This window comes from Urocitellus parryii, chromosome 8 (genome assembly GCF_045843805.1).
Source record: "Urocitellus parryii isolate mUroPar1 chromosome 8, mUroPar1.hap1, whole genome shotgun sequence".
Lineage (NCBI taxonomy): Eukaryota > Metazoa > Chordata > Mammalia > Rodentia > Sciuridae > Urocitellus > Urocitellus parryii.
This window is the reverse complement of record NC_135538.1, coordinates 131,974,186-131,997,103: the sequence shown is the minus strand read 5'-3', so window position 1 is coordinate 131,997,103 and position 22,918 is coordinate 131,974,186. Positions and strand designations below refer to the sequence as shown.

Genomic DNA, 22,918 nt, shown 5'->3' with positions numbered 1-22,918 from the left:
GTTCCTAAGATTAATGGGACATTTTTTAACCATGAATAGAATGCAGATATGTAATATATACAATATATATCACATTCACCATGAGTAAAATATGCTATTCTACCTCTTACTATAACTTCTTTGCCCCACTTTAAGTGCTTATCTGTTCTTAGGATTAAATAATCTATTCACAGAAACTATTGTGTGTTATGTCTGCCCCATAAGGAAGACCTAAGTAAAACTAGCTTGTTTTCATGTAGCTATTGATATCCCCAGTCTTGAGGTCTTCTCAGTTCTCTGTTCTTTCAACATAGGGCCATTGCTTTTCCTGAGAACAAAACAGCCCATCATGTAGACCATTCAACCATGAAATAATAGCCTTTCCACCAAATGGTGCTGGGACAAGTGAGAAACAGTGAAGTTGGATCCCCAAACCATATACAAAACTTCACTCAAATAGATTGTAGAAATAAATATGAGAGACAGAAATATAAAACACTGAGAATAAAACACAGAAGTAAAATCTTCATGATCTTGAGTTAAGCAAAGTGTTTGTAAATATGACACCAAAAATATAAATGATGAAATACAAAGTATATTTTTTTGCTTCACAGGCCACCATTAAGAAAATGGATAGACAACCTTCACAGTGGGAGGAAAAGATTGCAAGTTATATATCTGATAAGGGACCTGTATCCACTCAATAATGAAAAGACAAATGGCCCAATTTAAAAATGGGCAAAGGATTCAAATACACATTTTTGAATAACACATATAGTTGGCCAATAAACATATGAAAAGATGCTCCATATCATTAGTCATCAGGAAAATGCATATCAAAACCACAATTAGATACCACTTTAAACCACTAGCATGACTACAATCAAAAAGACAAACCACAACAAGTTTTGGTTAGGATGTGGAGAAATTAGAACCCTTAGTCACTGCTGGTGAGAATGAAATGGTGTGGGCACTTTGGAAAACAGCCTGGCAACTCCTTTCATTCATTCATATGTGTGTGTGTGTGTGTGTGTGTGTGTGTGTGTGTGTGTGTGTGTAATGAATCTCCAAAAGAAATGAAAGCATTACATTAAAGAAGCCAGTCACAAAAGCCCACCTATTGTATGGTTCCATTTTTTGTAAATGTCCCCAGTAGCTAGAGACATTATATAGAGACAGAAAATAGATTAGTGGCTGTCTGGGTTGGAGTGGGAATTAAGGGCTGGGTAGTGATTGCTAATGGGTACAGAGTTTCTTTTCTGGGGTGATGAAAATGTTCTGGAATTAGATGGTAATGATGATTGCATAATGTTGTGATTATACTAAAACCACTGAACCATAAACTTTAAAATGGTAAATTTTATGGTATGTAAATTATGTCTCAATAAATATTGTTTTTAAAAAATAAAATGGCCTTCAATTTGCCTTTGTGGCTTTGAAAGATTAGGGTGAGACATATCTTTTCTTTCTTGCTTCAACCTGAGTTTTGCTTACAAGCCTAGATGACGTGAATTTAGTAGACTTGGTTGAGTCCCTAGTGAGCAATTTCCCAATTGCCCAAGTAATACTGTGTTCAGGCCACAGCTTCTGCTAAGGGGCCACTCAGGACCAAGAAACAAAGAGTGCTGTTGGCCTCAGTGAGAAGTTTCGCAGTGTGAAGACTGAGGGCATTCACAAAGCAGTGAATAATGATAAAGACTTATTATTTTAGAACATTTAATATTAGGTTAACTTGTTTATTAAGTGTAGAGATGATTTAAGAAAGTGTATCAGTCAAATGTATTTAAAAAAACATAAAGAACTGCAGAACATTGAATTATTTCTCAAGATTCTCTAAGAAGTCAATTCATATGTATATTAGTATATTGCTGTATGCACTGTGCCTTATAATAAAAAAACGTATACAATCAATCAACAAATATATGAAAAATGTTCATCATCACTAGATATTAGAGAATTGCAAATCAAAACCACTCTAAGATTTCATCTCACTCCAGTCAGAATGGCAGCTATTATGAAGACAAACAAAAATAAGTGTTGGCGAGGATGTGGGGAAAAAGGCACACTCATACATTGCTGGAGGGATTGCAAATTGGTGCAGCCAATATGGGAAGTAGTATGGAGATTCCTTGGAAAACTGGGAATGGAACCACCATTTGACCCAGCTATCTCACTCCTCGGTCTATATCCAAAGGACTTAAAAACAGCATACTACAGAAACACAGCCACATCAATGTTTATAGCAGCACAATTCACAATAGCTAATCTGTGGAATCAACCTAGATGCCCTTCAGTAGATGAATGGATAAAAAAAAAATGTGACATAAAATACATAATGGAGTATTACTAAGCAATAAAAGAGAATAAAATCATGGCATTTGCAGGTAAATGGATGCAGTTGGAGAAGATAATGATAAGTGAAGTTAGCCAATCACCCAAAAACAAATTCCAAATGTTTTCTCTGATATAAGATGACTCATAGTGGGGTAGGGAGAGGGAGCATGGGAGGAATAGACAACTCTAGATAGGGCAGAGGGATAGGAGGGAAAGGGAGAGGCAGGGGGTTAGCAATGATGATGGAATGTGATGGACATCATTATCCAAAGTACATGTATGAAGACATGAATTGGTGTGAACATACTTTATATATAAACAGACATATGAAAAATTATGTTCTATATGTGTAATAAGAATTGTGGTGTATTCCACTTCATGTATTTAAAAAATAAAAGCAATTTTTTTAAAAAAATAAACGTTAAAAAAATTACATATGCTTGCAAAATATTACAAAGTCCTTCTTGCTTCTTAGTTTAAAAATAGAAAACAAACAGTCCGTTTAAAAATCAACTGTATTCTAAAGCACATGTTCTCAATCTTCTCAGTGCAAAATAATCAATTGGAACTCATTAAAAATGTGAAAATTATGAGCCACACTCAAGAAATTAGTCCAAACTGAATTTTAAAGGAACATCTTCTAGGAGCAGAGCTTTGCCCTGTGATAAGTAGTGCCCCAGGGCTTCAACCTAGAATGGGATGTTAATATAAGGGTGGTTAAACTGTTCTTCACATTACCATAAGTAATGAGTGGATATTAAAATATTTTTCCAGCCATTTGATATTAGAAGTAGACGACATCCACAGTCTTATTACTCTGCTGTTTGAAAACGATGGTGTTTCCTCACCCACATGATGCTTCACAGTGTATGAAACTGTAGTCTTCCTCACCCCACTGATTTGGCCACATCTCTGCCTTCTCTTTCCAGATTTCTTTTGACTTAGCTGAGTATACTGCAGATGTTGATGGGATTGGCACTTTGCGGCTTTTGGATGCAATTAAGACCTGTGGTCTTATCAACTCTGTGAAGTTCTATCAGGCCTCAACAAGTGAGCTTTATGGGAAAGTGCAAGAAATACCCCAGAAGGAAACTACCCCATTCTATCCTCGGTCGCCCTATGGTGAGAACCCGTGTGTGCACTGCTGTCTGCTTGCATGGCGAGCTCAGTGGGTGTGGGGGGCGTGTTTCTGCTCTGCTTTCATTCTGTACATGTCTCATGGCTGAAGTCATTTGGGTGTGAGATTAACATTAAGATAGACTACAGTGACTAGACTTGTTGAGAAGCATACCTTTATACATTGCTAACTACAAGTATTTGCTGCAATTGCCTTCGGGGTAAAATTACCACCTCACTTCACCAATCTGTGTTCATTCAACCCTTCTACACAGATCACTTTAAAAGAAAAATTAGACCCAACATTATTCTTTTTCTAAACTCTCTGAGATTGTGCTGAAGTGATAAGATTTCATGTTTTTATGTCTCTCATAAAAGTTTTCCCCTGAACCCAAACCCTTAGGGAAAAAATATTACTATCACATTTAATATATTTGTAAAGAGACTATTCATGAAAGACTTTAGTGATAAAATTTCAAAACATCTAAATGTTAAGATCCCCAGTTTTTTTTTCTTTCTAATTCTTTAAAACTAAAACCAAACAAACAAAAACTACCTAGAAAGGAGAATTTGATATATCGCAGTTGCACACAGTACAGTTGAAACAATTAGATGGAGAAAGAACAAACTGTGGCTATTACAAAAGTAGGAAATTATTAAATATTTCCTGGTAAACCTGATTAACTGGCATAGGAATTTATTTTTTTCTTTTGGCTTTGGAGTCACATTTTTTGCTACTTTGAAACAAACTGTAATTTTTGTTCTTTAAGATAAGTGAAAATCCTTGTCTTTTATAATAAACTTAATTTGTTTTTAAAAAATTAATTCAACAGGGGCAGCAAAATTGTATGCTTATTGGATTGTGGTGAACTTCCGGGAGGCATATAATCTCTTTGCAGTGAATGGCATTCTCTTCAATCATGAGAGTCCCAGAAGAGGTCAGTAAATAATAATTGAAAAGAGAATTTTAGACTTTAGCAGCAATTACCTTTTCATATATTCTGTACCCTGTGAAAAATTTTACACTTAACCATTAGAAATGTCAGAAGTAATAAATGAAGAAGTATAAATCTGACCTTGTTTGCTCATCAGGTTTATGGGTCTTCTTTTTTTAATTCAACATTAAAAACTGGGCAGGGTTCCAGTTTTACCATTTTCATTAGTAGGTCTTATCAAGCTTGTTTTCCAACTAAAATTTCCATGTGAATGCAAAGGAAAAAGGAGTAAACTGATGGTTCTTTCTGGAAGTCACTCCTGTTCACATAGACTCAAACAATTAGATACTTAGTGGTTTGGTTTGGTTTGTTTTCACATTCCATGAAATAAACACCCAGAAATGGCTATGCTGTCAGAGTAAATTTTTAAAGAAATTTGAAATTAGTTCTTGTAGTTAGAAGCATCATCAGTTTCTTCTTTCAGAAAACCTTGTTTGTTTGCATCAGCTTGTTTCCTTTTGTCATAGTTTTTGTGGAAGCTCTCTGTTCCCAGCATTAGGTTTTAAATAAGCTGTGCACTCCCATCTTACTTCTTGATGTAGTGAAACACAAGAAATCCTAATCAAGCAAAGACACTCTTTACAAAGTAAAAATATCTATCTAATCTAATTCCAAGAAGTTTTATTCAATTTCACTATCATTTAGTCTGATAGTCTGAGAATAAAAGCCCAGTGTTATGATTTGTTTCATATCCAGCAACTAGTAATGCTTATAATTTTTTTAGTGAAACTTTATGGCATTGTATAGCCACCTAATTAAACCATCAAGTCATGAAGAAAGATAAAAGTGACAGGTTTATAAAGTATCTTTAGCGTCAGTACACTTTTATTTTACAGTTGCTTAAGTTAAAAATCCCCATGATGGACTGTTAAAGCGTAATATGCTAGCCTGTCATTTGTGTTGCCCAAGCAGCCAGAAGCATTTCTTTAATTAATTTGTGGTTCTGGATGTTGTGAGTAAGGGGAAAAGGAAAAGGGAGATATTAGCTGTTCTTACCTGCAGCATCTGGTATGTGGGGTGCTCAAGGAATCTGTTTAGTGAATGATAATCTCTGCCTCTTTTCTCACAATCATGTTTATACACATTGTTTGGGTTTCTGTATTCTTTTTAACTTTTCCTTCTGGGTGGATGGGGGACTAATTGTAAATCAGGATAGGGGAGGAAAAAGCATTCTTAGGTTTTAGAGTAAAAAGATAAATTTGAAGATAACCTCCCACCCCTGTCCTTTGTTTGCATCTCATAAGAAAAGCCTAATACTTGTACATTTGAGCTGGGAGTGTAACTTGATGGTAAAGTTCTTGCTTAGCATGTGAGGGTGTCAGGAGAGCAGAAGAATAACTATCCCCAGTACCTCTGTGAGCAGTCCTTCAGAGATGTTCCATGTTTCTTCAGTCCTTTCCAAGAGGAGTTGCCCTGTATGTATTGTTCTGCAACTTTTGCTTCTCTTAAACGTTTGTTAAAAACTTGGCTTTGTAGCACACACCATTTGTTTTATTACATATCTAAAATCAGTGTTTTCCATATTTTTACTCCATTTATATAAGTAAATAATGCAGAAATATAAAGCTATATGTGAAACTGATGTTAATGCTTAATTTGATAAAATATCTAATTCCTAATATTTACACCATTTCTTTTTTTTATACTTAACTTAATTTTATTATATTCAGATAGTACTACAAACATCACTACATTCAAATTTAGGACATTTTCATGCCTTCCAAAAGAAACCTGGTACCCACTCACAGTTATTTCAGTGTTCCACAAACTCCCAGTGCTAGGCAACAGTTAATCTACTTTCTTATAGCATTTCTTGGAACTTAAAAATTAATTTTCATATTAAAAGTTAACCGGAACCTAGGTGGAGTGGTAATTGCCTATAATCCTAATGACTCTGAAGGCTAAGGCAAGAGGATTGCAAGTTTAAGGCCAGCTTCAGCAGCTTAGGGAGACCCTAAGTAACTTAGTGAGACCCTAAGCAACTTAGTGAGACCCTGACTTAAAACAGAAAATAAAAAGGGCTAGGGAGGTGACTCAGTGGTTAAGCACTTCTGCATTCAATCCCTTGTACCAAAAAGAAGCAAAGAAAAGTTAACCTGATGGCCAACACATGACCCTAGTCCCAGGGACTTAAAGAGGCTGAGGCAGGAAGACCATAAGTTCAAGGCCAGCCTCAGCAGCTTTGGGAGAACCTCAACAACTCAGTGGCTCTGTATCAAAATTTAATAAAAGGGAGGCAGGGCTCAGAATGAAGTTCGGTGGTACAGCACTCCTGAATTCATTCCCAATACCACAAAAATAAATAAGTAAATAAAAATAAAATAACAATTAGCCTGACAATAAGATTATTCTTAAAGATTCATTGTTGTTTTCTGAGGAGATTTCTTTGCCAGACTGAGAATCTCTTAGTGGCAAGACTGTGTTGTATTCTTAAATCTCCAACTTCTCAAGCAGTGTCTGTCTGCTAATAAACATTCAGTGAAAGTTTGTAAATGAATGAGTATCTTATGCTTCATTAAAACTTCACTGACTTGAAAGCTAGTTGGTTCAAATGAGAGAACAATAGAAATTTATAGGATAGTTTTAAAGAAATATTATTGTAGTGATTTGAGATATATACTAGTTAAAGCTAAAACTATTTTGAAATAATGATTAAGTTTGAACACTTTATAAACAGATACAATTTGTTTTTAATCATCTTAGTTTGTATACCTACAACTTGCTTTGAGATTTGTGAGTGAGTTTGTTTTCTTGAGCTTTTATACACAAGTCCTCTCAGGCCCGGTTATCACAGAGAATAAGCACTGCTTTTGCAAGATGGAGTGGTGGTAAACCTCAGTCTGTTCAAAGGTACAATCCCAAATGCCCAATTAGTAGAGCTCAAGTTAATGTTGTTTGGGGAGGCACATACACATTTTCTCACATTTTCTCTAATGAAAAATAATTGACAAGGTCATTGAGAATTTCTGACTTTAAAAAGCATGGAAGTGTTTTTTAATATATATATATATATATATATATATATATATATATATATATATATATATATTTTAATTTTAGGTGGACACAATATCTTTATTTTTCATTTATGTGGTGCTGAGGATCTAACCCAGTGCCTCATACATGGTACAGGAGCACTCTACCACTGAGACACAATTCCAGCCCCGGAAGTATTTTTAATATAAAATATTCAAGAGCAGAGTTTGGCAAATTATGGCTTATAGGCCAAATTCAATCCACTGAGTTATTTTTTGGTAGATAAAGTTTTATTGGAACACAGGCTCATTTGTTTACATGTCATCAATGCCTGTAGTCTACAAAGCCTGAAATATTTACTGTCTGGGTGTTTAAGAAAACATTTGCTGGTCCCAGGTATAGATAGATCCTCAACATCCAAGAAACTTTCATTTAAGTTTATTGTTAGTTTCTCCCAAAGAAGCAAGGTAGACTTTTATACAGATTTCCAACAAATGTTAAAGTCAAAGAGTTAATAAGGACAGCCTTCAGCTGAATTTCAGAAGTATTTTGGTCAGTTGGGGTTCTGTTGTCCTTCACTGCTATACTTGAGTGGCCACGTGCTTTAAAGGAAAGCTAATTGTCAGGGAGTTATGGATCCAAAGGAGCTAGTCCTGACTAGAGTTCTGCAGCTTAGCTCTTCACAGCAACCCCAGGTCCTTAGCTTTGACATTTTCTTGTCTTAGTCTCTTGTCCATTCTAATCTTTGGGGGGTTCTATTTTTTTTTCTTCTTTTTATTTAAGACTTTATTTAGATTTAATGTCTTTTATCCATTCCCATCCTTCTGTATTTTCTTTCTTTTTAAAAAACTTTATTTATGTAGACATTCTTTTAAAGTGTATTTACAGTGTTATGAGAACTTTATAATGCATCTGTAAATGATTGCGATCACCTGCACTTGTATAGAATGAACAGTTGGAATCATTGATCTAGGTTAGAAAGCCAGTGATACAGTGACCTGACCTCTGTATCCATAAGTCAGCTGCCTATTCACTCTTTCAGAGAGCAACACTACCAATGATCCATGCTTTAGGCTTACTCTGCATAAGATGCAGACACATTAGTAATAGAGTCTACAGGGAACTGAATAATACTTAAAATTATTTTAAAACTATATTTTGTAAGGCTTACAAATGTATTCTTTGTGAGTAGATATTACTATGTATTACATACTGACCTTTATAGATATTAACAAGGTTCTCTTATTCATAAGCATTAAGTTTTTTTAAAATAAAGAATATACTATGTATTAATTCAAAGGATTTTTCATGAAAAAATTATGCAAAACTGATTCTATATCTGAAAGACTTCTTTCTCTCATACTGTCTCTTCAAACTTGGAATTCTGTATCACCTAGCTATGGAGATACACACATCTATCTATTTACATTTATATAAACCAAGTGTTCTATTGGCCACAGATGTGGATGTTCCATCCTGGTGGAAATACAGATTTATATACCCTCTACGTAGGAAAAAAGATCATGTTTCTTATTATGAACTAATTTCTGTAAGGAAATTGACATTCTAAAACTGTTTTGTCTTTGTGGTTAAATTTCTCCAAAATGCTAAATAGTTGAGACTGTGATAGCATGTCAATTATGTAAGTTAAGCCATGGGAAAAATATGAAAAGATTTTTAATTATTCTGAAATAGCTCACAGTATATTTGAATTTCTTTTGAAATATATTATTTATGGTAATAAAATAGACTCTTAAAATTATTTTGCAAATTAAAACATTAAAAACAAATAAAAATATTTACTGAACCTAATAATAATACTTATGGTTTTGATTGTTTATTACATTAGAAAGTAAAGCCAGGCACAGTAGTGCATGTCTGTAATCCCAGCATCTTGGAGGCTGAGGTAGGAGGATTGCAAATTCAAAGCCAGCCTTGGAATCTTAGTAAGTTTCCAGAACTTAGTGAGACCCTGTCTCAAAATTTAAAAAAAGATAAAAAGGGTAGGGGATATGGCTCAGTGGTTGAGTGTCCTGGGTACCGATAAAGAAAAACCTACTATTTGTCACTTAGATAAATATCACCAACTTGCTCATTGTGTCTTCATTCTTAGCATATTTTAGCTTAATGAATGTGATTTTGGTGAACTTTATGAAGTTCTCATATTAATAAAGTTTTTCCAAATAAATAAAACAATTTACATGATAATTAAAGGGGAAGTGAAAAAAAAGATATAACCTATCTTTTAAATGATTAAGTTAAACTTAATTTCCTAACTTTGATGACTGTAGCCATCATGATTAAAGGGTAAATAGGCGTAATATTGAGCATTCTTATTCTTTGAATGTGATTTTTCAGTTTTAAATGTGAGTATGGAATTAGTGGCTTGGGTTTCTGTGACTGACATTTCTGCAAGATTTCCCAAGGTCCATGTTCTGGTGAACAAAGTGCAGGCCTACAGTGTGCCCAATGAAATTCAGTGCTGCCCTGTGTGGGCAGGCTGTGTTCCCACTCTGAAAATGCTGACTATAGAGAAGGGAGTCAATTTTAAGATTTCCAGTTGTGTAATGAGGATGTTTTTCTTCTCTTGACTTAATCTCATTTTCAAAAAAAAATTAAAAATAAAGAAAGCAAGAAAGTCTGGGTAATATACTGACAGATATTTCCAGAGTTGACGAAGGAGGTAAAGTTTGGCTAAGTGAACCTACCTCATAGGCCATTAATTTATGATCAGTGAGCCACATAGTGATTGGTTTCATATCTGAATACCTCTAGCCTGAGTAAGAAGTCACACTCTAAGCTGACAGTGTATTTCTTCCATTCTCCCACTCTTTCTCTGTCTTTAAGTGTTTAGAATGGGGTATTTGGGATTGCGGATGTAGCTCAGTGGTAGAGGACTTACATGCCTTACATATATGAGGCTCTGGGTTCAATACCTATCACCAAAAATCTCAAAATAATAAAATAAAAAAAGAATGGATAATTTACTGAGCTCTAGGTAAAGTATTCTCTGTTTTCAGTATTTTTTTTTTCTTTTCTTTCTCCTGCTATGTGGTCTGACCCCTAACCAACTTTCTCTTCCACTTGTCACATGTAACTGCACTACCTTTTCTGTGATTATGGGGCTTTTAAAGACACCATCACCACTGTCTTCTTCCGGGAGCTCTTTAGCTGCTGAATAGCCTGTGTCTCCAGATTTCCATGAGAGTGTAATAAATACTACTTAAAGTGTGGTGCGTGTACTCATTTTGATCTGTATGACTTTTTTTATTTTTTCCAAGTTGAGGAGTCAGGGTAGTTTGGTCATTGTCGTCGTCATCATCATCATCATCATTATTATTATCATCATCCTTGGAGTGTCAAAACAGTGAAAAATATATATCTATTAGCTGTTTTTAGGTTCATTTGACATAATGGTTTGACGCTTTTAAGGTACTTTTAGAGATATTTTGATTACCTTGTTGAACTTACAAATTTCATTATGTGTATATAAGACTTCATATGTACTTATATTTTCTAAATATTATACTAAACAGGTATACTAAGCCATTAGATATTATTCTTCCTCTGAAAGGACTTCTAAAGAACAACCAACTCTGCTAAAATTTCCTCAGAATTTTTGAGAGAAAAAGAAATTTAAAGTCATTCCCCCCCCACTTTTTTTTTTCAGTCAGTGAAGAAACTAATGCAGCATGAGCTTGAGTTGTCCAAGGTTAAGAACCCACAGATGTTAGCTGAGACTAAAAATAATATTGAAAATTTGGAGTGATATATACATTGTTCTATGTGAGGAAATCACATATGTTTGAATTTTAGACTTGTAACTGGAATAGCTTAACTGCTGTGAGGCGGGTGGGTACTTGGACCTTCCAATGAAATAAGTGAAGAAGCTGGTAATTTAACATTTCAGTTGCTCTTGCTTTTTGCAAAAGATATTAATTTGGCTAAAGGAAATATTCTTCTCAGATATTTCAGAGAAATAATAATAACACATTAATTTTTAATATTAAAATATAAATGTGATATAAAGTATATAATCTATCATGAATATCAACAAGCTGACAATGAGAAGAAATAGAAATAATGGAAATAATGTATTTTTAATAAAATACATTAAAAATCCTTGGCAATAAGAAGTTATAAAGTACTTTAAATAGACTCATAATTAGCAGTTTGAGACTACCACAAATGGATGGTGTGCTGCCTCTGTTTAGATATTGAGCCATTTTTAGATGATATAGCACATTCCTCTAAATATGGGCTTCATAAGAAATCATATATATCAGTCTAAATACAGTATTCACCTCACTGAGAGAATCTGACATTTTAAGGTTCATGAACTTGTGGTTTTGAGTTGTAGTCTTGAACTATTTTTTTTTTTAGTTGTAGAGTGTTTTGTGAAATGTCTAACCATATTTAGTATCATAAATTTATCTTCAGAATTTTTAAAACTAATTTATGTATGAAATTAACTACTTAAGTCAGTAAAATTTTAAGAAATTTTCTCCTTTGTTTTTTTCTAAAGATTATTCCTTATCTACTGCTTTAAGGGCAAGATTTATACCCTTATCTAGTGGTACTCTACTGGGAGTGTGGGAAGGAGACTGGGAAGAAAGTGACTGCTCCTTCTGGGAACATGTGGCAGTTTGTGAAGATGTTCTTGTTGTCATGATTTAAGTGGGTTATACTCCAGGTATCCGGTATATAGAGGCAAAGGTCACTACTGAACACTCCACACAGCACAGGGCTGTCCCTCATAACAGACTGATCCCTCCAGAAGGTCTATAGTGATGGGTCTGAGCAACCCTGCTCTAACAGTTTCACTTCCAAATGTTGTTGTCACAGAATCTAGACAAATGTCATCTGTAAGAAGAGGATCTCGTTTTTCTTTATACATCACTTTTACTTTGCAGTAAGTCTTTCATAAAGCTTTAGCCGATGTTTGCCTCAGTGCAGCAGAAAAGCATTCAAATTTCGGCAGCTTTAAGTGAAGCCGTTTGAGCCGTAGGTCTCAAAAGCAGCTGATCCACTGACCAAATCAAAATGGGGCTGTGACCCTCCTTTTCCTCCCAAATCAATGAACATGTGTGCCTTTGTTATTGTAACAAGAACAGATCTCTCCTTTGGGAGTAAGCTGTAGAGTACGTGTTCTGTGTTTGGTATAAAGCAATTATTAAAAGCAGATTCAAGGTTATCTTTCAGTGCATGGAATTAGAGCAGTATTAGTGTAAAAGGTTTGTTATAAATAAGAATTTTCCTTTAAAATTCTTAGAATTCATAGATAGTTTAGAGTTTTAGGGGATGATAGAATGTATGATAGAAATCAAATAACTGGAACTTGTTTTTATTTAATCACAAGGGGCAGAAAGTGCTCCTTTCTTTCCATATAAATAATATATGTGTAAATAAAATAATCTTTTAAAAAGTATTTATTAGTCTAACTAGAAACTTCAAATCATGTTGCTCTAGAAATATCAAGACATCAAAATAGGAAAACCAAGCCAGATATGGTGGCACATGCCTGTAATCCTCGCTACTCTGGAGACTGAGGTGGGAGGATCATGAGTTCAAAGCCAGCCTCAGCAAAGTAAGGTGCTAAGCAACTCATTGAGACCCTGTCTCTAAATAAAATGCTAAATAGGGCTGGGGATATGGTTCAGTGGTTAATTGCTCCTGAGTTCAATCCTTGATATCAAAAAACCAAAAAGAAAACCAATATCAAACAGCTCAATATTTTATTTGCATTTCTATGTATCAAAGGTGCTTTGTGGCTTTTTTTTTTTTTAGATGAGCATAAGAGCCTTAGCTTACTGAAAAAAAAAAAAAAAATAGCTGTCCATTGTGAAATCAGGGGATGAAGTAATCCTCCTGTTCAACAGAGCATTATAGGTTTAGCACAATACCATTTTGTCTGTTCATTAATGGCTAGATTGTTGGCCACTATCCATGGGCCCACCAGGTTCTGGGTGGCCTTTCTGGTTGGGGCACCAAGTGACATCATCTGGTTTACCATTGCATTTGTAGACTATGATACTCCACAGATGACATGTACACTTGGCGATCACAATGCTGTCTGGCCCATGTTATTCTCTGTGGAGAGATGAGGTATAATTGTTTAAACATGAAAGACTTTTGAAGCAATCCTGGTCTAATGGAGGTGGTTATTACCACTAAACAAAATGAAGTCCCTCCCACCAACTGATGTGAGACTTCAGGGATTGTCAAATTGAATTTAAGGCTTGTTTTTTTTTAATGTTTTATAATCTATGCAAGATTTATGTTTGAAACCAAACCAGTGACTGATCTCCATGGCACAACACCCTGCACTATAATCAGGCAGTGTGCACTGAGAGGTTGACCACTCATCAGTTCTGTGCATTTGGGTAAATTACTTCCTCAGACCCTAGTTTCCTCCTCTAACTTGGAGAATACTCTCATACCCACCTCATAGGGGCATTGTGGAGATCACTTGTCTTATGGGTTAATTGTATAGGCAAAAGGAGAACATATATGTGCAAGATTAATACTGTGCCTGCCAGATGTAAACATTTATCTGTTTCCCTTCCTCTGCCTGTGTTTTCAGCACCATGTCCTAGGGTATTTGTTTCTTTCTACTGCCTGTTCCAAGGTGAAAGACCCTATTGGAGCCCACTCTGTTAGTGGGATTCTGGTGGCTACTGGTGAAAGTAGGACATGAGAAACGTGGATGTAGCAGGGTCTGCCAACTGGAGATGGTTTGGGACTGAGAAACCAGGAGTATGTCAGTGATATTTACAGATGAATTAGGGCAGTCACTGAGACATTTATCAATTGCAAAAAGATAAAATATAAGTAGTGTTGGAAGATGGCTGGAATCACAGGAAAAGCCATTTACAGATGAGATTCTGGCAGGTGAACCAGTTAACATTTTAATTAGGGAAGTGAAAGGAAAAAAAAAAGATGTGAATGAAAGAATTATGGATAGATACGAAAGGCCCTTGAAAGACCCTTGAGAAATTTAATGAAACCCTCAAGTATTTTTGAAAATGATTCATGTATTTTTATTACTGGTCCTGTGAAAATCTTATGTGAAGTACATATGGTTTTGTCAAAAAAAAATATCACAAACCAGAAAAAATTTCACTCTATTTTGGCTATACTAATAAGAAACAAGAACATGCAATTACTATTTACTTAATTATCTTATTTTTTTTTATTTTTATTTTTTGAAGGGCTGGGAATTGAACAGGGCTTCAAGCATGCTTTAGGCAAGTGCTTTACCATTAGACTATATCCTTGGCCTCATGATTATAATTTAAATTTTAAAAATTATAAGATATATTGCTTTTTACTTTTAAAAAATAGCATCTTGTTAAACAAGGTTTATTTCTGCCGCCATTTTTTAAAAAGTTTGAGTCTTAGCACTTTTTATTTCTCTCTCCACTATTTATTATAGAACTTTACCTTCCTCTACCATTTTGGGGTACAGGGAATGAAATCCATTTTCTCATTCATGCTAAAAGCATGTGTTCTACCACTAAGCTACACTCCCAGCCTCTTCCATTTTAATTGGTTCAGATAAAAATATAGAGTATTCAACGACTTGGATTCAATTCAAGATCTCCCATTTACTAGGCAAGTGACTTTAGGCAAGTTTCTCAATCTCTCTGAGCCTCAGTTTTCTCATCTGTAAAAGGGGATAATAACAGTCTTCACTTAGAGTTGTTATGAGCATTAAAGGAAATATGTAAGTAAAGTTATCAGCACATTGTAATTATTATCAGCACTACTACTAGTGTCCCACTTAGAGAAATAGATTTAATTTGTGCTGCCTCATAATTTAAAATGTAATAATAATAAATTGAAATAATAAAGAGGAAAATGAATAGGAGATAAACAACTTTTTTTTCCTGCCTGAGCTAAAGTGTTAAGTTCTCAAAGCTTGTTAATTTGATAATTAAAGGAGACCACACCTGATAAAGTAATTGACAGGATATTGAACATGAAGCATTAGAAGAAGAATGGTCTGTGCTTCTGTTGTTCATGGGGTGTTTAATTCCAGGTATTGATACATAGACATTTTTGGTGTGGACAGATTCCAATAATGGATAGAGGAAAAAACTCCCAGAGTGAGAAAAATCTTGTTAAACAAGGTTTATTTCTGCCGCCATTTTTTAAAAAGTTTCTGCCAGTATGATTAATATTTCTTCTTTTTTTTTCCCCTTGAAACAAACTTTATTACATGGATACAGATTTATTTCGTACACATAGATAGGTCATTTAAAATAGTGCTATAAATTTGTTACAAACAGGATTTTAAAAACTTGTTATGATGGAATATTTCAAAGATAGAAAAGAGTAGAGAGAGTAGTTTAATGAACCCCTGTACCCATCATCCAGTTTCAACAGTTATCAACTCTTTTTTTAATTTTTTTTATTTTAGTTATACATGAAGTTGTCAACTCTTGATTGATCTTGTTTCATTGGTTCCCCATCCACTCCTTACCTCCTCCTACAACTGCTATAAAGGCATGAATTAGCATGAACATACTTTATATACAAAGATATGAAAAATTGTGCTCTATATGTATAATAAGATTTGTAATGCATTCTACTGTGGTGTATTTAAAAAAATACAATCAATAAAAAAAAAGAAAAAGAAAAAAGAGAATGTGCAGACCTTGTATATAGTTACTGTTTTAAGAAAATGCTTTCCTGAAATTGAGGCACATAGAATCCTCCATTTCTGGGATGGTTTTAACACATACCTGTTCAGCAAATCCCCAATTCAGTCCTTCTAAAATAACACAGGCCAATTTTTTGTTCACTGCTGTCAGGTTGTGATTCAGTAACTAACCCCAAACCACAGCTAGCTCCGAAGCAGAAGGTTGCCAGAGATACAAAGGCAATTCTTTAAATAAGTATAAAGAACCTTATTAAAAAGAAAACAACAGTAATTAAAATCAGGACTTAGGGATGATCCTCAATTACCACAATGCATTATGATGTTGCCAAAATTTTTCTTCAAAAGGAAGCAGAGTTTTATTTGACTTTTAGACAAGTAAAATTGAAACTATTGACAACCAAATCAAATCAGTATTAAAACCAATGATGTACCAAAAGTATACTTAGCTAACCTTTGTAAAGGTGATCTTTCTTTCTTTTTTTTTTATTGGTTGTTCAAAACATTACAAAGCTCTTGACATATCATATTTCATACATTAGATAAGGTGATCTTTCAATATGTAAATTGGTTATGCTTCAATTTAGGTAAACCACCATACTAGACACAAATTTAAAAACAATAAATCAAGGAATGGTCATTCAATTCATTTTTTAAATGCACTATGAATATTTATTCTATCTGTAGCATTTGAAAAGATTATTTCTATTTGTTTCAAAGTAATATTTCTTAATGGGAGCTAAAAGCAAGATGTACATGAGGATTGTTAGCCTAGAGAACATGCAGTTAGGGAAGTGAATATACAACCTGATCACAGAGAAGCCCTCCCTGGCAGTGAGAATGGTAGGTTTGCAGCATGGTTTCATCAGTGGCATGGGGAAGCCCCTAGTGTTAATACAGGCCAGGCACAGGTACACAGGATTCAGCACAGACCCCACCCAGGTGCCTCATAGGACACTAACAGTTCATTTATACCAAAGGAACAAACTTGAAAGAAGCACTGATAAATTTTATTTGATGAAGATAAAATGTGTGTTGTTAAAAAATTAGGACTAGCCTTCCCTCTGCAGGCAACCATAAGGCTGTGTACCTACAGAGTATGCAATACTAGACATCAAGGAAAATTTAAGGCAGGGAACTGAGCACTTGTCTGGCATGTCCAAGCCCTGGGTTCAGTCCCCAGAAATACATGCACAAAAAAGATGGAGCTGCAAATATGAAAAAAAGAAGATACTCTATTTTTTGTACACCATTTAAATGAACTAATATATACCATATATTAGCTAATATACCATATATTTCCCACATGTTACCATATTTGGAAAATGACATATATCTTTCTCTAAGAAATGAGTAGGAGGGGTGGGAATATAATTCCTTGGTAGAATGCTTTTCTAGCTTGTGTGGCACCCTGTGTTGAAGCTCCAGCACAGTAAAAATAATTTGAGTGAATAAAATCAGTAAAACTTGCTGTTTACTGCTATTTTAATTAGGGCCAATGATTTTGAAATATTTCTGGTCTGGTTTTGGGATGCAAATTGCATGAGTTCAGTGCTCCCTGTGAAGTGTGCATGGGGAGCTGCATTGCCCAGAGGAGGGCTATTGACATATTCCTGGAGTGGTTCTGACCCTTCTCATGGAAGGCTTACCTAGTTGGTATCTGCAGTTACTGGGCCCTCTTCCTGCATCCGATGGTTGAATGTGCTCTATAGCCACTTTTCCCAAAGCTACAGACATCTGCTTGATATTTTCGGCATAATTCTTTTTCCTTGGCAGGATTCAGCCTTTTTCTGAGATGGGAATTCTTAAGTATAAATCCTTCTTGAGGACTTGGGTATGTTCTTGAGTTAATAACTTACAGTTTTTGAAAGTTCCAACTTGTAGGACTGGTAACAATACTAATAATGGTGAAGATATCAGAGCAACCAACATTGATTAAACCCTGACCAGGTGCCAGGCATGCTGTTTTCACTCTTCCTTTTAGTCCTGATGATAAAACTGTGTAGCGGGTGTGGTTATAGCCATTCTACAGGTGAGGAGACAGGAGTTTGGTGAGGTTAGACTGCTTTGTCAAAATAAGTCAGGTATAGGATTTGTACCCAGGTGGCTTGACATTGAACATGGGTGGCTGTCCATTAAATTATGCCATTCCTATTGTTGCCTGTCTCATCTGTCACACTGCATTTCCCAAAATGAACTTTTTTTTTCAGTCCCATTTAGGTTTGCTGAACCCTAAAAAATTGCTAGCACATTTTAAACTAATTAACATTAATGGAAAAATGAAGTTATGAAGCACTAGTATAAAAGCAAATCTCCCACCTATATTTTTGTCACAACATTGACATAGTAATTGAACTGGGTCTGTTAACTTTGACAAGCTCTGTTTTATGGTATTACTGTGTTAGCATATCAACAGTGAAAGATACTTTCATTTTTCAAAATTATTTATATTGTTTGTATGTTTATATTATTATTAAATTTGTTGTCCATTTATTTTGTTGATAGTATCTGTTCTTAGCTAATTTGAAGAATATTGGGTATTACAACTCACAGGTATAAGCTTCATGCAAATCAAAGGACCTCAAGAGCTGTATATGCACACTCTAAAATTCAAGGCAAGTCTCCTGGGGTGGGGGTGTGATGTGAATAATGTTTCTCCTTGTGTATTATAGTTTAACCAGGTGATTTTTTTGCTCTTTACCTAATTTCCAGAAAGTGAACCTTATGCTTTACTTCCTGCTATAGAGCAAGCACAGCTTCTTTCTGTGCCCATTTGAGCCTTACAAGGGTGCTCCTTCTGTGTGCTCATCTGTCTGAATAGGCCTCTGCATGAGAACCCCAAAGGGATGGAGAGCCTTGAGGAGGTATAGATGTTATTTAAGGAGAGAGACTAAGTAATGAGGAAGGAAGTCATGGTCTCCCTTTCTTGTGTGTATGTATGTGTGTGTCTCCCACATCAACCATTATGGTAGTGTTTACTAACTGGGATGCAATACTTAGCAGTGAGCCTTTATCTCTAATTATCTTGCCCTTGGAGTCTGACCCTTCTCAAAAACCTGTTTGAAGTCCAAATAAAGTATCAGCAACAGTTATTACAGAGGAGGCAAGGTTACTTGCTTTCCTTGGGTGAATAAATATCATTTGCACTCATTTGTTTTCAGGGTATTGCATATGTTTACTATACTGTGACAGGAGAGAATAACAGAAGCCCTATAAGACAGCCAAGAAACATTATTGTGAAAGGAGACACAGTTGCCTCATTTTTTTAATAGACATTGCCTGTCCTAATTTTCTATCAGATGAAGAATTCAATTCAAAGGCCTTTTGAAGATTTTCTTACTTTGCAGCCTACATGCTGGGATGGCTATCAGCCAATAATGATACTTTAACTTTGATCATGAAACTTATGTGAAGTGGCCCTTCTTTTCTTCTTAAATATCACTAACACTTCTGAGTTGGGAGGAAGCTAAAGAGAAATTTTAATCCAAGAGGTTTAAGTATGAGCATTGTCAAATGCAAGTATGAATACTGTCATTCTTTCCCATAGCTCTGTCTATCAATTCTGAAACAAAGCCAAACATAATATAGAATGATGTGGAATAAGTCATTCTTTTAATGCTGATAAGCCATTCCTATAAAAAGGAGATGATTTCAAAAGATTGTATAAGTATCCACATTATCCCAATGTGCTTTTCATTCTTATTTATTTTGAATGTCTATTTAATGACAGAATTTTGCGTCTCCATTAGTTCTTTCCTCTATCCACCTCTTACTATACAGGTGAATGTAGTGTATTCACAATCATGAAGGCTAAGAGGGAATTGTGATGTGTCAGAAGGAAGACAAATCACCTAGGATAGTTAGATAATTTCTTTATCATTAACTGGCATATATGATATTAATCTCAATGCTTTCTGATGTGCATGTCTTTGAAAAAAAATACCAGTTTAAGAGTTTAAATCCTTCCCAAGAATCTGGAATTATGGCAAAAGAAATAAAAGAATGTGGCTCATTATGTACTAACTTCATAAATGAAAGATTCTTACTGTTTAAACTGATAAATAGCTGGGCTTTCCTTCCTCCTTCTTGAGAAAATGTTGACTACATGTCTGTAATGTAATAGGTACCATGTTAGACCCTATTGGAAGAGACAAAATGTAATGCTTGTCTTTAAAAAACTCACACTTGGGAGTAGGTAAACTAGAACTCACAGTGAAACAAGGTAAGAGCAGGTAGAGTCTTCAAGAGGGTACTGAAGACATAGGATAGGTCTCAGGAAAACCTTACATGGAGGAGGTATTTGGCAGGTCAGACATCTGAGAAGCAAAATGTGGCACAGATGTTCCCCACCAAGAGAAGGGGATGCTGAAGTGTCTGTACAAAGAAGGATATGGCTAGAGAAAAGTGTTACAGGGTATGGAAACAAGGGAGACGGCAGACAATAGGTTACAAAGGAATCTTCTGATCTATTGGTAGCTTATAGGCACTCAAGAAAGGGTTGTGGTTGGATTTGTATTTAGCAACCATAAGTTTTTGGACAGATGTTGGGGGAAAGAGACTCAGGATAAGAAGAGCATCTGGTAGCAATGGCAGAAACCCAGAAAAGAAAATGATAAGGGATTAGACCAGATGGAACAATTCACTGAACTGGGACTTCTGCAACTGTCAGGACTTGGTTTAGAAATGGCAAAAACTCACAATAGGCTTAAGCAAAATAATTGAATAAAGATAGAGCATAGTATAGATGTTTTCTAAGAATGGGAGTGTCAGGTCTGCCTGATTGTAAGTATAGCTGGAACCAGAAACTCAGAGATCTTCGGGACTCTTTTCTCTATTGTGTGCATTTTTCTTTCTATCTTGGCTTCGTCTTTTCAAACAAGTTTATTTTCTGTGAAGTCAGAATTCAGGTCACTGCTTCTTCACTCTCACCACTGCAGAGGAAAAAAGGGTTTCTCTTTCAGTCCCATTTGGGAAAGACCCAGGGAAGTGCTGTGCTGACCTGTCTTAGTTAGTTGCCCATTCCCTCAATCACTCTAACCAGGAGAGTGTAGTTCTTTGGGCCAGCTTGGGTTAGGCTCTTAACTCTTGAATTGATGGGGTGCAGTTAGATTAGCAGAGTCAGGCTGTTCTCACTGGGACCATACAAAGATAGAAAGAACGCAAAAATACTGTTTGGTGCAATCTGTAATTTAGGCAGCCATTTCAGTTGTGGTCTACTGGAGGCTGGAGTTGGGAGTGTTTCAGAAGTAGAGTCAGAGGAACAGTTGACTGGGGAGTGACTGAATGAGAGAGGAGTCAAAGGGCACTCCCAGGCCTCTGGGTAGGGGGAAGCCATTCACCAAGCTGTGACATCCAGAAAGAAGGGTGAAAGAAGTGAGTGAGAGTTAGAGATTACATCCACTGAGGTGAACAGGAAGGAGGAAAACTGGTAAAGTGCAGGCCTGATCATGTAGTGACCAAGCAGCCAGAGCTCAGCTCCAGTTGGAGAAGGTAAATAGGATGTGGCAGTCACCCTCAGAACTCAGAGGCACGAGACGCAACATACTGGGGAGATGGGGATGTGATGTTTTGCCACAGTGTGAAGTTTGGAGAGCAAATGAATTAAGAGGGTTTGTCACAAAATGATCCAAGCAGTGGCTCATAATATGATCATGAAGGGAATAAAGGCTAGAGACCCTGAGTAGGCAAAGTGAGGGCCACCTTGTACTTGGAAAACAGGTGACACAGGGCAACAGTCATGGTGGAGAGGGACAGAGTAAACTGTGTAGTAGGACAGGGGATTTGTTTTCAGTTTGAGGGGGGACTAGAAGCCCCGTGACAGAACATCTGAAGCTGCCTGTGTTTGTTCTCTCTCCTACTCCACTGTGCTCAGGGAATGAGCTCTCTTTCCAGAGTCCACCACATTCACTAGCTGCTTGTTTTTTGCTGCTGTCTTAAAGATCTGTGTCAGTGGTTTTGACATCTCTCAGGAATGAGTTTCTTCCTCATCACCACTGGATCTTTCCCTTGCAAAGATGCTGCTTTCTCTCTCATTGTGAAATAAAACTTCCCAGTCTCATCGTGCTCTTCTGCACCTTGCAGCAAAAATCTTTACAAGTGTCTGTGAGTTTGTCTCTGAGGTCTCTTCATCCTCTCTTGAACCCTACCTCCATGGCCCTCTTGCCCACATTCTGCCTAAGCTCTGGACAGGCCCTATTCACCTTCATGCTGCTCTACCTCATGGTCACTTCTCTATCTGTCTTTGGCTGTGACTGGAAGTCTAGGTGATTCCTCCCTTTACAGACTCGCAGTGTTCCTACACGATTTTCCTGTAGTCTCACTGCTTTCTCCTGTTTGGTCTCTTTGCTGCTTCCTCCCTGTCTGACCTCTTAAATGGTTCGGTGTCAGTAGATTTGGTTCATGCCCCATTTCTGTTTTCCTGCTTACTTCCCTCTTTTGGTGGTCTCAGCTAGTCTGTGGACTGGAAATATCATCCATTCACATATGGATGATTCCCAAATGTGTGTTCCCACCTTGCCCTCCTTGGAAGGTCAGGCTCAGAGAGACCCTCTGACTTCAGATGAGGTCTCACTTTTGTCACTAATGTTCATTAGTTCCCCAAAGCTGTAGTTAGTGAATCAAATGAATAGGCATATGTAAAATAGCACAGTGTATCTGTGAGTGAGGTTAGCTCTTCTGTGTAAATATGTTTTGATTGTGTGGCATTTTGACTTCAGGGTTGTTTTGTTTCACTAAGGCAGTGGTATCAACCCAGTTTTGTCTCCCCAGGAAGATGTTGGCAGTGTCTATAGATGATCTTGGTTGTCATAATTGTGAGTGGTTGCTACTGGCTTCTGGTGGGGAAAAAGCTATCGAT

The 22,918-nt window shown here is 36.0% G+C and overlaps 1 protein-coding gene across 1 annotated transcript in view; it reads left to right on the top strand.

Annotated features, from left to right (window-relative positions):
- The window catches only part of Gmds (GDP-mannose 4,6-dehydratase), a 632,956-nt gene that overhangs the window by 290,760 nt on the left and 319,278 nt on the right, over positions 1-22,918 (top strand). Inside the window, exons 5-6 of the mRNA XM_026398920.2 lie at positions 3,243-3,435; positions 4,263-4,367. Coding sequence (XP_026254705.1) covers positions 3,243-3,435; positions 4,263-4,367 — 298 coding nt within the window. The remainder of the gene's footprint in view (positions 1-3,242; positions 3,436-4,262; positions 4,368-22,918) is intronic.